We start from the raw sequence: 15,606 nt of genomic DNA on the forward strand, positions 1-15,606 counted from the left end.
AGTTAATTCATTCCAGTCAGGCAGGAACCATCCAGGCTTTGAAACTACAAGGCTATTCAGTGCCAATTCCAACATTCACACTTGCTTGAAGCAGACAACAGTTCTTTCTGGAACTAGTTCAGATCAATCCAAGGATCTGCAGTATCTGTGGTTTGACGGCCACTGACAATGTGAGGTTTTCCCCCCACACACCCTCCGTAATGTGCATGTGCTGGACAGCAGAGTATCCTTACTTGGTTTACACTAGAGTGCACTGATGCACATTGAAAACTTCATTTTGGCTCATCCCCGGACTTTGCTTATCCTGGTTTGAAAGCCTTAATATAGCACATATAGCCACTCTCAAGCTGCCTTCAAGGTGCATTAAGTGGTCAGGGTAGATGTGCCCTAGAAACTTGTGACTCAAGTGGCATTCAGATTGCATAGGGCAGCATCCTGTGCGCAAGCAAAAAGAAGACCTGCCCTGGAGCACAGGGGAATATTCAGCATCCTTTTGTGCCCCCTCTAAAGCTCCCACTGTAGCTTTGAACCCCTGAAAGGGGTTGTTGTATTCCAGTGAGAAGGGGAGGAAGGAAGTGGGCAACCAATATGCCAAAGACATAGCTGCCCCAGGCTGTGAGGAGAAGGAGAGTAAATGCCACCGGTGAGCACACTTTCACTTCTTCCTCTCCCAGCTAAAATCAGCTGCTACTTTGCCATCGGAATTTTCCCCTCCTCCTCTCTACCATTGGCTTTTTTGCAGCCATGGAAGGAGCTCCTCCTAAGGATTGACAGCTGCCAGTATCGAAGGAGAACATGAAACTGTGCAGGCAGTGCTTAGAACACCCTAGGAGTAAAAAACTGAGGTCCTGTATGAAGAAGCAGAGCATGACAATTAAGCAGAGCATAATTGTCAAGGACAGCTTGGGAAGCGGGGATGAGATGGTGGTGGAAGGCTTAGCGATGGAACTGGGTCCCAGCAGCGCCAGTAACTCCCTCGGCCAAGCCTTGAAGAAGCACCCATGGAAGGAGCTCCTACTTCTCAGCCTGCAGAACAAGTACAAGCGAGTTCCTCTGAACAGGCTGAGGGAGAGTTAACTGTTCCATCATTTGTGGACCTGCAATGAGAGAGGTTTCCACTGCATAGGTCATTGAGATTCCTTGAGAAGAGAGCCAGCAACAGGGGAACATTTGTGGACTTAGGATTTAAGGAGCTCAAGCCTGTCTCCTTGTTGCTGGCTGTAATGCCAGTTCTAGAGGCTACTCGTGTTCCCTGAACCCTGGGTTTACCTTGGACCTCAGCTACAGATTCTGACTCAACCTTGTACTCTGGACATTCTGTTATTTGGCTTACGAGCCTGGAACTGACTTTTGGCTTCTGTATTGTGTTATCCTGTTAATGTTTGCACCTCTGCTGGACTATTGGCTTGACCTTGGACTGTGGATTAACGCTCTGCTAGTCTTTGGGGCCGAGGCTTCTGACAACAACGCTCTGCCTCTTCAATGTAGGCGCTCACCCCTTGACTCCTGGTGTATTTATTTCAAAGCCCCATTGATAGTGCTCATTGTCATCCTTGAAGTTCTGCCTGGAATAGCCTTGGCCCAGCGTTTGTTCCTGCCCATCCTTTTGGGAACATTTTGCACTTTAAAAGGAGACCGCCTGAAGCATGTCTGAAGTTTATTCCCCACCAAGAACAAGAGTGAGGAACCTGTTTTGGTGCAAGAGCTGCCTTCAATTTGGGGCAGTTTCATAGGAGCCACATTTCAGTGGCAGCTGGAGCCGAAGGCAACGTAGGTGGGGCCCAAAATACTACTAGATATTAGGTTAAAGCTTAAAGAATAATTTCAGAAATAATCTTTACTTTCTTCACAACTCTTTGATATTGCTTGACCACATGGGGGATATGTCATAGGCTTTTTCAGGTATTGGCATCTGAGCAATCTTCATCCAATAATCCACTGATCACTTTTGGCCTTCCCCTCGAACCAGAACATGTTCCATAATCTTGAACCAAAAATACCACTTTTAAAAACACTGGAGGGACAAAAAAATCCCTCTTTTTCTGGGGAAGCTTTATGGGGAGAAGTAATATTATTGTGAATTTACTGCCTTGGAGGTAGGTTTCTCATATTTTAAAAAAAAACTCAGTAGAAAAGCAAGAAGGGTGAAGCATCCTACCTTGAGTGCTATCAACACTCTTCTCCATTTAAATGCTAATTTTCACCTCTCACCCAGGACCAGCCTTCTATAAGCTAAACAAATCACACACACAAATTTGTAAAAGAAGTGATCAGGGGAAATTCCTGATTGAATTCTGATTTGGCTAAGATATGTTTCCTGTTCTCAAGGAGAAAAAAAAGCCCTTCTAATGTAATAGCAATGAAGCAGCTTCTCCAATGCTATAGTTCTTCACTATCCCTTTCTACCGTTTCATCTTATGTTATGGCCCACTTTCCTTTTTGATCTCATAAATCCAAATTAGTTTTGTCTTTTCACCAAACTACAATAAAAACTAAGATTTTAGGCTCTCTGAGTCAGAGATTTGTCCTTTGCTTTTGCTGCTTTGTACATGTAGATGTTGGAGAAGTGATGATGTTGGACTACAGCCCTCAGAATCCCCATTTTTCAAGCACTGAGCACTATCCATAATATTTAACAAGAGCCTTGTGGTACCCTTAAGACTATGAGTTGCATGTATGCATTTTCAGCCAACTAATTTATAGTTGGATTTGAAAAAAATAAGGTTATTTTAATAACACAAGCACCTTTGTGTGTAAATGCAGGAAATTTGTAGTTAAATGTAACCGGGGACTGTGTCTTTAAGGTCTGGAGGAGGCATCCTACATTAGCAAGCAGATTGTTATTAATTTCCCCTGTTACATTTAATACTTTCTGGGGGAGGCCAAATTGCCTTTCCTATCCATTATCATTGAAACATCCTTAAATCCAAAGACTCTTCCAAGCCCAAAGTGTATTTAGAAGTGTGTCCTCCATATGTTTAAGTGTAGCTCAGTCCCAAATAAGGCTGCGTAGAGTAGATGAAAGGCAGGCTTTTTATTTTTGGATGGACTAGAACAATTGGCTTCATTTAGTACAGTGAGATGGCGGACCGGTGGGAGTTTCCCTCCAGAGTGCCAAGGACTGGCACCATGTTTCTGCCCATTGGCTCCAGTTGTTCCTTTTGCCAGAAATCAGGAGCCAAATGGCTTGCAGACTGGCACTGCCCTTTGAGCAGGATGGATTTACTGTCGTTTTGATTGATGGGGCTCAACTACACAGGAGACTTTGTGGTTCAGTTTTATCAAATCATTCTGAGTGGTGTGTGAGGCCTTCTTTTCCACCTCCACCCTTTCTGAGGTTCATGGGATCTCTGTATAATTCATGCATTTCATGTGTCATGTGGAAGGGATCTAGGAGTTTTAATAGACCACAAGCTTAAATTGAGTCAACAATGTGATGCAACAGCTTTAAAAAACCCAATGTGATTCCAGACTGCATGAAGAGAACTATAATGCCCACATGAAGGGAAGTCAGTCTGCTTTGGTCAGATCTCACCTGGAATAATATCCAGGTGTATCCAGTTCTGGAAAAAGCAATTCAAGAAAGAAATGGATGAAATGGAAGGCATCCAGAGAAGAAAGTCCAAAATGGTCCAAGTTTGGAAGTCATGAATCACTCTTCAGGATACCTCACAACCTCTGAGGATGCCTGCAATAGATGTGGGTGAAACGTCATGAGAGAATACTTCTGGAACATGGCCATACAGCCCGGAAAACATACAACAACCCTGTGATCCCGGCCATGAAAGCCTTCGACAACACACTCTTGAGGAGTTCCTTATGAAGGAGGTTCAGTTTAGCTTGGAGAAGAGAAAGTTAAGAAAAGTCATGATAGCCGTGTATAAATATTTGAAAGAATGTCACTTGTTTCATGTCAGGAGTGACTTGAGAAACTACAAGTCACTTCTAGTGTGAGAGAATTGGCTGTCTGCAAGGACGTTGCCCAGGGGACGCCCTGGTTTTTACCATCTTTGTGGGAGGCTTTTAAGCAGAGGCGGAATGGCCATCTCTCGGGAATGCTTGAATGATGTCTTCCTACATGGCAGAATGGGGTGGGACTGGATGTCTCCCGTGTGGCTTCTTCCGAAGCTGTGATTTGTGTGTTTTGCCTCCCCAGCAGCTGTGCATGAAACACCCAAGACAGAGCGGTGCACAATGCCAGCTCAGGGATGTTCCCCCAGCTTTCATTGATCAGAATCGCCCGGCCGAGCGTGTCTCTTCCACGTCCTCTTTTTTAAAAAAAAATCAAACAAAACATTTCTAATGGCTTGAGGCAAAAACTATGAAAAAGGAATGAGGGCCAGCTAAGTGGCAAATTCCACTTTCCCTTCCATATTCCATTATTTGATAACATCAGCAGGACAGGCCTATCAGAATTGCTTTGGCAAAGGCAAACAGGAAGCACGCCTGATCAATATTTATTAATACTTTTCAAAGACGGGGGAGGCGGGCAGTGAACGGAGCGGCTAATCAAGTGAACGATGCCGCCTGCGGAGGCCGGCCGGCCAGAGGCAGCGGGGCCAAAAGAGGCCGCCCCGTTAATTGTAGGCAATTAAAAAGAAAGGCAAGCACACTGGCCTTCCCCTCCCCTTTAAAGCAATTGTTTATTTTAATTAAAAAATAATCGGATCTTCCAGCTGAGTGGCAGATGACTTCTGAAAGCAGTGTGCATCGGATTGGAGGCAGGTAGGAGACACATGTCCAGCATATTCTGAGGCAGCCATTTGCCTCTCTTGTGCATTGGAGAACCCTTATATTTATATAAGAGCACTGTAGAGATTGCATTTGATGGCTCTTCCTTTGGAAATAGAGAACTGGACTAAAAATGCTCGTATTCCATCCCAGCCCTAGAACCTACCTTTAAATTTTAACATCTCCTGGATATGCACTTGCCTTTTCTTAGGCCAGGTTCAAGGGATGTTATTGTTGTGTGTGCCTTCCATACATTTCCAATTTTAAGGCAACCCTCTCATAGGGTTTTCTTGGCAAGGTATTTGCCTAGGAGGCTTACCATTGCCAACCACTGAGGCAGGGAGAAGGAGAAATGGTTTGTGAGACATGAGAGGTGTGAACTAACAAGGAAAGAAAGAAAAGACTGAAGGGTTTCAGAAGGGGAGGCCTTGAGGCCTCTGTGTGTATCTGTATGTGTGAGAATGAGAGCGAGATATGCCTTCAAATTAGCTCCGGTGTTGTGACTGCAATGAATGTGGGCTTCCATTGCTGAGATAGGATTTGAATCCTGTTCTTCCTGGAAGAACAGGATTCAAATCCTATCTCAGCAATGGAAGCTCACATTCATTGCAGTCACAACATCGGAGCTAATTTGAAGGCATATCTCGCTCTCATTCTCACACATACAGATACAGGCAAACTATTACATTGTGATGGCTCTGTATTGGAGTAGTACACCTAGTTATGGTTCAGTCATTTCAAAACTCATGTGAGAATCATCTGACACCTCCATGAGCAAGTCTTTGGGTGCATCTACACTGGAGAATCAATGCAGTTTAACACCACTTGAATTGCTATGGTTCAGTGTCATGGAATCCTGGGTATTGTAGTTTCACATACTCTTTAGCCTTTTCTACCAAAGCGTGCTGGTGCCTCACCAAACTGCAGCTACCACTGCAAAGAAACCCCTGTCTCATCTATCTACAGAGATTCATTTCCTCAGTGGTGATGTCATGGACATTCTATCCCATAGGAGGAAAAAAATATAATAATAATAATAATAATAATAATAATAATAATAATAATAATAATAATAATTATTATTATTATTATTATTATTATAATGATGGAATAGAGGCATGAACTGAATATGTAACATTCTATTTTGATTTACAGGCAATACTACGAGATGCTGTACAACACTGCAGATGAGCTGCTAAACCTGGTGGTGGACCAAGGAGTGAAATACACGGAGCTGGAGTACATCTATGCACTGAGCTTGCTCCACCGCAGCCAGACTGGCGTCGGGGACCAAACCACCCAGAACATGAGGCTCCAGCGCCTGAAGGAGATCATCTGTGAGCAAGCGGCCATCAAGCAGGCCACCAAGGACAAGAAGATCACCACCGTGTAGCCCCAATCCTTTCCATGGTGGAAGCTAAGTGGGAGGAGGTGGCCTGGGAAGAGGGTTGCTTTACTGTGCTTCAGAATGGCATATGCTTGATGGCAATTGATTATTATTAGGCTTTGAGGGGAGGGGGGTTCAGTTAGAGTAAACTTTGGTCCTCCGGGTGAGCCAAGGTTTGCTCATGTCTGCATTTGTTCTAAGAAGATGTATAAGATTCCCAAGTGTTGCTTTCCGAGATACAAATGTTGGGTGATTTGTTTATTTTTGAGTTTTGTGGAGGGAAAACAAAAGCAGATTGAATTTGCTCTGTTCGTATGGCCCAGCGGAGTCTATAGCATTGAAGATTGTTCATTAAAAAAACAACTCAAGCCCAAATTCAGTCCTAGCTGTGAACATCAGAGGAAGGCAAAGAATCCCACACCAACAGCGTAGCTTTTAATGTTGCTGGTGTTATTTGTGACATGCAGCTACATTTATTCCCAGGAAGCTCTTTTAAGGAGGTTTCCCACCATTTTGAAAGGTATTTGATTGGTCTATAAAGTGAACCTGGCAAAATTCATGCCAGAAGATGGAAAACGGGGAAGGAGTGTGCAGCAAACAAATAACCTTAGTGACTTTGGATTTATATCACCCCTTATGCAACAGAGCAAGGATGTTATAGTGTACCAAATTATAAAGCACTTACATGAAATGCAATCAACTTCAGTTGCCTTATTTGAAGCAGTCAACTGGAATCCACCACGCTTATCTCTCAGAGTTGGTGGTTATGTAAAGGATTTCCTTTAGTTTCTCTCTTCCACTCAAAGACAGAACGTGGAAGTTTACGGCTGTCTTACAAACAAGGACGCTTCCCCCTCTGCAACAGATCTAAGAGGTCCTCTTATGTGGCAGATCTAATCTATGCAGACCACATTTGACCAAATTTCCATTTTAGATTGGTCCCATAATCCTCTCTAATATTTTGCCACTGTGTGCTGAACTATCTCTCTGGAAGAATCTAGATTTCCCCCAATTCTGTAAAAGCTACACCTTGTCAAAATGCACAGAACTATTACCTAGACATCCTTAAGCACATCCTTGCTCTAAGTAGCTCAGATCTCCTTCTAACAATGTCACCATGGTACAGTTTCTTTCAGCAGAGGCTTGGAGGAGCCAGGCTCACAAACCCTTAGCTCTCTTTCACCTTTTGAAGCCCAGTGAGTTCTTCATTCTTAGCAAAGTGTAAGTAAAAAAGCACCAGCCCCGGGACAGAGCCTTGGTCTTTCAGTGGCGGGCCTATCTTTCCTCTCTCCATACTGGCTGCCCAATGCCGCCACCTATAGCTTGAAGCTGAAATCTGGTGTAGCCTGGTTCTGTGTTCTCTTTTCCATTGCTGCTTGTGCTGTTTTCCTCTTGGCTCGACTGGAAAATTAAAGGATAATTTTGGAAACATTAATTACTGTACTGTGGTTTGCCTGCATGCACTGGTGCTTTTTTAGGCTAATTCAGCATCCTCCATGACATGACTATTAAGAAGGATGAGTCGGAAAAGCCTCCCCTCCCATCCTGCAAGTGGTAACACTGGAGGCACATTATTTCCTCCTCTGTTACTAGAGGCCATTTGGATATATTCCCCCAGTTTATCTCTCCAGTCTTTAATGCCTAGCTCTTCTTCCCCCATGTTTTAGCTATTATTAGTCTAGGAATAGAGTTTAGCACCTTGGAGAGCTCCTATAAAACCTGGAGTCAAACCTGGTGTGAATTCATTACCTGACTGTGGTGAGAACTTCCATCCATCTGGGCCTCAAAGCATATTCCAGAATGTTTTAGTAGACCTTCTGTGTGTATGTGTACCTTCAAGTCACCTGTCGACTTGAGGTGTCCCCTTGAATTGCATAGGGTTTTCTTAGGCAAGGAATATTCAAAAGTAGTTTTATCAGTTCCTTCCTCTGAAATAGAGCTTACAACATGAGGGTTCATTGGCAGTCTCCCATCCAAATACTAACCAGGGTTCATCCTGCTTAGCCACCAAGATCAAATGAAATCTGATGCCTTTTCAGTATTAGGGTATCAGGAAGGGCGAAGTGCCCTCTCTTCTATATTATTATCGCTTCAGTCCAGTTAAATCAGTGTATGTAAGTGCTACTCTGGAAGCTTAATTGGGATCCAAACACTGAGGCCAGTGAGAGGAACTTCTCCCTAAGAGAAACTGAGGGCCAGGAGCATTTGTCCTTCAAGATGTTACAAATATTGGACCAGTTCTGTTCTGTTAAATTGAATGTGGGTATGAGAAGGCAAAGGATGGCTAGAATCCTGCTGGTTCGCCTGAAGTAAACCCATTGAATCAATTTTTAAAGTGGTAATCATATTTGTTTGGGGTACTTCCAATAAATCCTAGGTGCTGTAAGATATATTTCAGAGGAAGGAGCTGGAAAAGAACTATTTCTTGCCTAAGAAAATGTTACAAAATCCATAGGATTGCCACAAGTCAGCAGGGGACTTGAAGGCACATGCACAAGTCAACACAAAGGTTGACTCAGTATAGGCCCAACCTACCAAACTGAGGCCCGTCTGAAATGCCCTGTATGGATAAAGGAAGCTTCTTTACTAGAAGGCATGTATTTTGTCACCCTTTAGCACCATGCACAACTACTAAGCATTCACACATCCTCCTTTGAGCTTAACTTGGCCCTCAACACTTTCACTAAAGAGAAGAGTCTTCTGAATTTCTGAAAGTGAGTAAAGCCCAGGATAAGAACATTTTGCAGCAGGCAGGTGAATCCTCATCCTCCAAACTACTTCAAGGATTATAAATCAGGAAGGCTCCCTCCTTTAGCATCCTTGTCTACACAATCTAGAAACATTTGCTGAGAGGCCCAGGCTGTGATGATAAGGCCCCTGCCACAAGCGCCACATAACGTTTGCTATTAGAAACTATGATTTAAGATTCATCCAAGAACAAGCAAGGGCAGCTTTCTAATAGAGCGACTGATGATTTGCCAGAGGTATTTTGCTGTAGCACTCAGTGCGGGAAATTGCAAATGTTCACGTCCAAGATCCTAACAAGCCAATCTTCTCCCTTGATTGCCACTTGCTCCTGAGCCTAACAGACTGAACGGTGAACACTGATGCAATGAACATCCCCATAAATTGCCACTGATGAAAAACAAATTTGGTGATTACAGCTGGGGATCAAGCTGCCTGGATTGCGTTTATTACTACTAACCCTGCCAATTCTCCAGCCCTTTGGCTTCATAAGAAATGAGGAATGGCGGAAAGTAGCTTCCTTGTTCACCACCACATGTCCATCGCTCCTCACCAGGGACCTGGGCTTATGCTAATGTTATCCTGTACTCCCAACGCAGCCGACTGTGTGAAGCACTGGTTTGGTTATGGGCATCCAGGTTTACTTTTGCTCAGCCAGCAAAGCTTTCTCAGGGCCAACAATAAGCAACGCAAGAAATCCCTGATTGGATCTGACATTGTTTCTCCACTTTGTTGTCCACCGTTGTTTGGATCAGAATCCAAAATGACCTTCACAGATTAGAGAACTAGGCCAGAACTAACAAAATGAATTTCAACAGGGAGAAATGTGTGGTATGACACTTAGGCAATAAAAATGAAAGGCCCAAATGAAAGATATAGGATGGGTGACATCTGGAGAGTAAACAGCCTATGTGAAAAGGATCTAGGAGTCATGGTAGACCATAAGATGAACATGAACCAACAGTGTGATGTGGAAGCAAAAAAGCCAATGTGATTCTAGGCTGCATCAAGAGGAGTCTGGATTCTAGATGGAGGAAAGTTCATAGTCCTGCTCTATTGTGCTTTGGTCAGACCTCGCCTGCACTAACCTGTGTCTAGTTCTGGGCAAAGCAATTCAGAGAAGGATATGGACAAGTCTGAAGGTGACGGGCAAAGTGGCCAAATGACGGGCAAAGTGGCCAAAGGTCTGGAAGCCAAACCCTGGAGGAGTTTAGCTTGGAGAAAAGAAGGCTGAAAAGGCACATATGAACCATGTTTAAATATGTAAAAGTGTCATGGAACCAAGTCCCAGGGCTGAATTTCCAAGCCCTGGACTTGGAGTCATAACATAAATAATTCCGGATGTCTCATGGAGCACCTGGCAGAAGAAGATAGAAGAGCCTGGGAACTCGGGGTTGAAAGTATAAACAATTATAATTGGTAGAATGTGTGGGAATAATAGTAATGTGATACAGGGGGTGGGATTTGGTGATGATATTTACGTGTGGTGTGACGTTACGACAGAGGTGATAAAAATGATTGTATGTAAACATTAGGTCATTCCCGACTTTTCCAAAGTCATGTATTCTTCAATAAAGATTGGATTTGAGAGCAGCAATCTTTGATCTGCGTTCAGACTGGTCCTTTGAAGTGAGCCTGACATAAAAGGATGTCACATTGAGGAAGGGGCAAGCACAGACACGCCTGAGTGTAAGAGCTGTTTGACAGTAGACCTTGCTACCTTGGAGGGTGGTGGAGTCTTCTTCTATTGGGAACTTAAAGCAGAGGCTGGATGGCCATCTGTCAGGAGTGTTTTGATGGTTTCCCTGCATGGGAGAATAGAGTTGGACTGGATGGCTCTTGAAGCCTCTACCAACTCTGGGATTCTAGGATTCTAATTCCCCTCTCCCCCATAGCAGGGGTGGGGATGATGTGATTTTGGCTAGGTTCACATAATGAGTGGGCTACCTCCCAGCCGACTCCAGCTCTGTCCAACTAATCGCTTGCCCCACTTAACTTTCCCTCCTTGGTTCCATTCTCAGTCACAATTCCCATGGTGCAGGATGCTCCTCTTCCCATTTTGCAGACGAGGAACTGAAGCTTTGAGGAAGGAGTGAGAAAGGAACTTGTCAAATGACTCACCTGAACTAGCAAAAAGCCTTGGGATTTGGGAGTTACCAAGGCAGGTAGACATTCATTTTCTGCATCCTTATCCATTGTTTTGGTTCCTCTCCACTTTGGGTCAATTGATATATCCTACTGATAGCATAGGGAGCCCCGGTGGCAAAGTGTGTTAAAGCACTGAGCTGCTGAACTTGCAGACCGAAAGGTCCCAGGTTCAAATCCTGGGAGAGGAGTGAGCGCCCGCTGTTGCTCCAGCTTCTGCCAACCTAGCAGTTCGAAAACATGCCAATGTGAGTAGATCAATAGGTACCACTCCAGCGGGAAGGTAACGGCGCTCCATGCAGTCATGCCGGCCACATGACCTTGGAGGTGTCTACGGACAATGCTGGCTCTTCAGCTTAGAAATGGAGATGAGCACCAACCCTCAGAGTCAGACATGACTGGACTTAATGTCAGGGGAAACCTTTAAAAAAAACTGATGGCATGTTGCATGAAGAAGTTGGAGAGGAAAGAAAACCATCTGCGGATAACAGTTAAGAACATCTGAAAGAGATAAAAGATGATGGCTGAAACCCGGTATATTTATGGTATGATTGGATTTGAGGGCAGGAACAACTGCTACAAAGGATGCCATCAAGAAACAGAACAGCCCAACCTTTATGAGGAATGTGAGCCGTCTGGAGGTGGTCTGATCAGCCCATCCTCTACCAGGACTATTGGCTGTTTGGGGGCCCTCCTCGTCTGCACCCAATTAGACTGCGCCAAAGCGGCCTAAATCTAACCCCCCTCTTAGCTTTCAAAGTGGATTTGATCTGGCCAATTGGCAAAGTGAAGAGAATCAAAGCCAAACTCCGAAGGAATAAGAGCATTAATTGCGGGGAGGGCGGGCGAGGGGACGCAAAGATTGCTGCACAAAAGGACAAAAGGCACCCTGTCAAATCTGTGCATGAAAGAGAGCAGTCCCCCTTCTCCTGTTCCAAGGGCCATGCGAATTGATACTCAAGCCTTTATCCGAAAATTAAAGCCTGCTGAGATGTTAATAAGGAACAGCCAGTGAAAGAGATCTGAAAGATTATTTAGATATGTGTAATTATGGCTCAGCCCTGCATCCAGGAACATCACAGGGACTGAGAGAGCTTCGAGTCAGTGTCTTTAATGCTGGAAACATGGCCACTTTTTATTAGTTTTGTGTTCCCATGCATCTGACAAGGAGACTAGTTGTGGCTCCATCAAATTGTATCAACCAGCCTTTGTATTATGAAGTCTGTCTTTTATTTTTCAGATCACACATACATTAAATGTAGACAGACCCCATGTTACTCTAAAAAGTTCCACAGTAAAACGGTCACTCAGAAACTTGGGCCAAGGTGCTTTCCAGTGAAGGACAACCAGTGTATTCCTTGAATACATGTTTGGTCTTGAATGAGCAAACACAACCTATTTAAATCCTACAAGTACCTATTGAGTGCCTGGCACTAGAATTTAATGTGACTCTCTGGACTTCCAGTTATCGGCTATCAAGATCCTGGACTACCTAGACTTTGCTGTGATCTACTTTCGTCCTTATGTTATTTATTGCAGTCCCAGTTGAAATGCATAAAAACCCTTTTCTCACACAGCTTACAGTCCTTGATCCTGGCGCATTGTGCTCTTTATTAATCAAAACTGTACCGAGAAATGCTTGATTGGTCAGGGGCCCAGGAATGGTTGGAAAAACACATGGAGGAAGTACTCAGCCTTTCATTTTCTTTCTGGGTCTCTAAAAAAAAAGCATAAACACAGAAAGGACCTCAAACGCCATTTGATACATGCAGAAATGCACTCCTAAAGCACTCCTAAAAGATGGCCATTCATTTCCTGTTTAAAGAACTCCAAAGTGAGATCTTTAAACAGGATCTGTCACTCCTAAGACAGTCTGTTCCACTATTAAATAGCTCTTACCATCTTTCACCAATTGAGTATCAGCTTTGAGGCTAGCTGTGTCCATCAGAATCCCCATCATTTCTCTGCACTTTTCTAAATCATTCAGAAAGTTTTTTCCTGCAACACTGAGACTATATCTAGCAGACATCTAATAGCCAGTTGCTGCAGAGAGATGCTGTGGAAGAAGCTTTTGCAAATGATGAGCGAGGGAGCATCCATCCTCTCTCCCCCAAAGCTGAGCAGGTGGTGGGTGTTGGTGGCAGCTCTTGTTGTTCCTTTAAAGTCTGGAGTTTTTAATCATCCTTTCTCTGGGCTGAACCCTTGGAAATCCCAGTGGGAAGGGACGGCATTTTCCAGATGGTGGGGACATAAACTCCGGGACCCTTGGATGGGGAGAACTCATTAACCTTGGCTGGCGAGATGCCAGGTGCCACAGAAGTTCATGAAGCCCACCTTTGGGGGCTAGCCCTTCCTTTTGTTAGCCACCCATCAAGCTGGTGGCTTCAATCTTCCACAGATGCCTCACCAGCCTTGCCATTAATCCGATTATAGGTGGCCTTTTGCACCTCGGGAATCCCACACCTCCAGATGGGATTTCGAATGTGGACATCTGACGGATAGAGCTTCCTTCATGCTTTCCCCCCTGTGGCCACGGCAGGACTTTGAAATGGAAATCCTGTTGACCAGACAGCCAGAGGAAACCCAAAGCTAGTTTGAGAAGAAATAGTCAAATATATTATAATGTTTTTCTGAGCTTACAAATGGATAGACTCGATGGAAGCCACAACTGCCCTAAGTTTTCAAGATGTGAATAGAGCTGTTGATTAAAAGGATGATGTAGAGCAGACATGGGCAAACTTGGGCTCTCCCTCCAGGTGTTTTGGACTTCAGCTCCCACAATTTCTAACAGCCTACCGGCTGTTTTAGAGATCTCTCATTCATAGGTCTCCTTATGGAGAGAAAAGCAGCATATAAATAAATATAATAATAATAGGTCATTTGCCATAACTCCAAGTCATCTTGATGGTAAATGACAAGTTGAGACCGGCTGCATTTCCAGGCTGTCTATCATAGTTCACTTGGGTAAATGAGAAGTCGGGCGGCCAATAGCTAGCAATTCCAGTTGTCAACAACAATTGCTCTCACTAATGGGGAAAGGAGACATTGCCTTTCTCTAGCTAATTCTGTCCATTTGACTGATTTTCCTTGCAAAGTATCAGTTTTGGACAAATGTCGCTTGATGTCTGTTCCGGTCTTTAGGGATTATTCACAACTTGTCATCACTTGGTTGCAAATCACACAGGAAATATTGTTCTCTCTCATAAACACAGGTCTCAACTGAAGCATCAATTCAATGGGAGAAAAATGACACACTCATCAAATAATGAGTGGACTTTCTTGGCCAAAGCACATCCGACTGCTGGAAGAACCCAAGTCTGGATTTGGAATTCAGTGTGGGAAACCCATGTCCAGAACATTGCTTCTTGACATCTTTTGCTTTAACCTGCGTATTAATTAGTCTCTATGACATGCTTGGCTTTTTCAGAGTCTGACAAGATACACACAGTTACCTTAAATTTAATCTAATGGCAAGATGTGGCTTTCTTGGCTTGATGGTACTTGGATTTATTATTGGAAACTCATTTGTTTTATAAAGTTTCAACCGTTGGCTTTAAAAAAATAAATTCAAGCCCAGTTCAGCTAAGAAAGCTCACTCCACATCTCTCCATTAGATTAATTTCAAGTAAATGTAAAATGTTTCCACTAAAGAGCAAGTGGTGTTCAGACTGAGACAAGAATGATGCTTTCATTTGTCAACCTATTTATTATTATTATTATTATTATTATTAGTTCTGCAGCCAGTAAATGGTGGCAGGATATCAGATCCCAGCATAATAGCAAATGGGGAAAATTCTCTTCTTGTTCTTATGTGCCTTCGAGTTGGTTCTGACCTATGGCTACTTCAAGGCAAACCTATGGGATTTCCTGGCCAGATTTGTTCAGGGTATACACAATTCCTCCTAGATTTGCCAGACTGAAAACTGGAGAAGAATCCTGTATCATTTATAACACTACGTAACAAAATTTGAAAAATTATCTGTTCCTGGTTTGAAAGTGCTATTTCCTATTTTAATTGTACAATTCTTCTTTTGAAAGTAGTTGTTCTACTCCAGACACTTTGTTTTTGTGCCACAAACTAGGCTGAAGTGATTGAGACTCTTATGAGATATTCATTGAAATACTGTAACAAACTGTGCTGTAGGATGTCCCTCCCACAAAGACAAAGTTTTTGCATGTTTTTTTATGATAGAACTAATTAGGATATGACATTTATATCCCAGAAAAAAATCATGTTACCTAGTGAATTGTTTAAATAAGGAATTTTAGTGTGTTACCTGGTGTATCTGGTTACCTAGTGTGTTACCATGGCAAGCAATACCTGCTGAAACCATTAAAGATAGAGAAGCCCTTCCTGGTTTTCAGTCCTGATTATTCCTGGCTACAGATGACTAGATTAATATGGCCAGAGCTGGCCTTATTTGAAAATGTAATATTATAATAACAATCTTGCACCTCAAATCAAGACATCCCAAATGTTCCTGTAGCTATTCCCAGCATGCCATACACAGGCATCTTCCCAGGGCAACTTTGGATGCGGGCAAAGAGCAGCAGAGTGGAGATCTCCCATTCTCTCCTCTCATTAAAAGGCATTTCAC

At 43.5% G+C, this 15,606-nt stretch overlaps 1 protein-coding gene across 2 annotated transcripts in view; it reads left to right on the plus strand.

Annotated features, from left to right (window-relative positions):
- exoc4 (exocyst complex component 4) overlaps positions 1–7,553 on the plus strand; it is a 474,612-nt gene extending 467,059 nt beyond the window's left edge. For both annotated transcript variants that reach the window (XM_062981249.1, XM_062981250.1), the window contains one exon: positions 5,887–7,553. In XM_062981249.1, the coding sequence (XP_062837319.1) occupies positions 5,887–6,124 (238 nt within the window). In that variant the 3' untranslated portion in view covers positions 6,125–7,553. The remainder of the gene's footprint in view (positions 1–5,886) is intronic.
- Positions 7,554–15,606: the final 8,053 nt, after the last annotated feature.

Source organism: Anolis carolinensis, chromosome 5 (genome assembly GCF_035594765.1).
Source record: "Anolis carolinensis isolate JA03-04 chromosome 5, rAnoCar3.1.pri, whole genome shotgun sequence".
In the NCBI taxonomy this organism is placed as follows: Eukaryota; Metazoa; Chordata; class Lepidosauria; order Squamata; family Dactyloidae; genus Anolis; species Anolis carolinensis.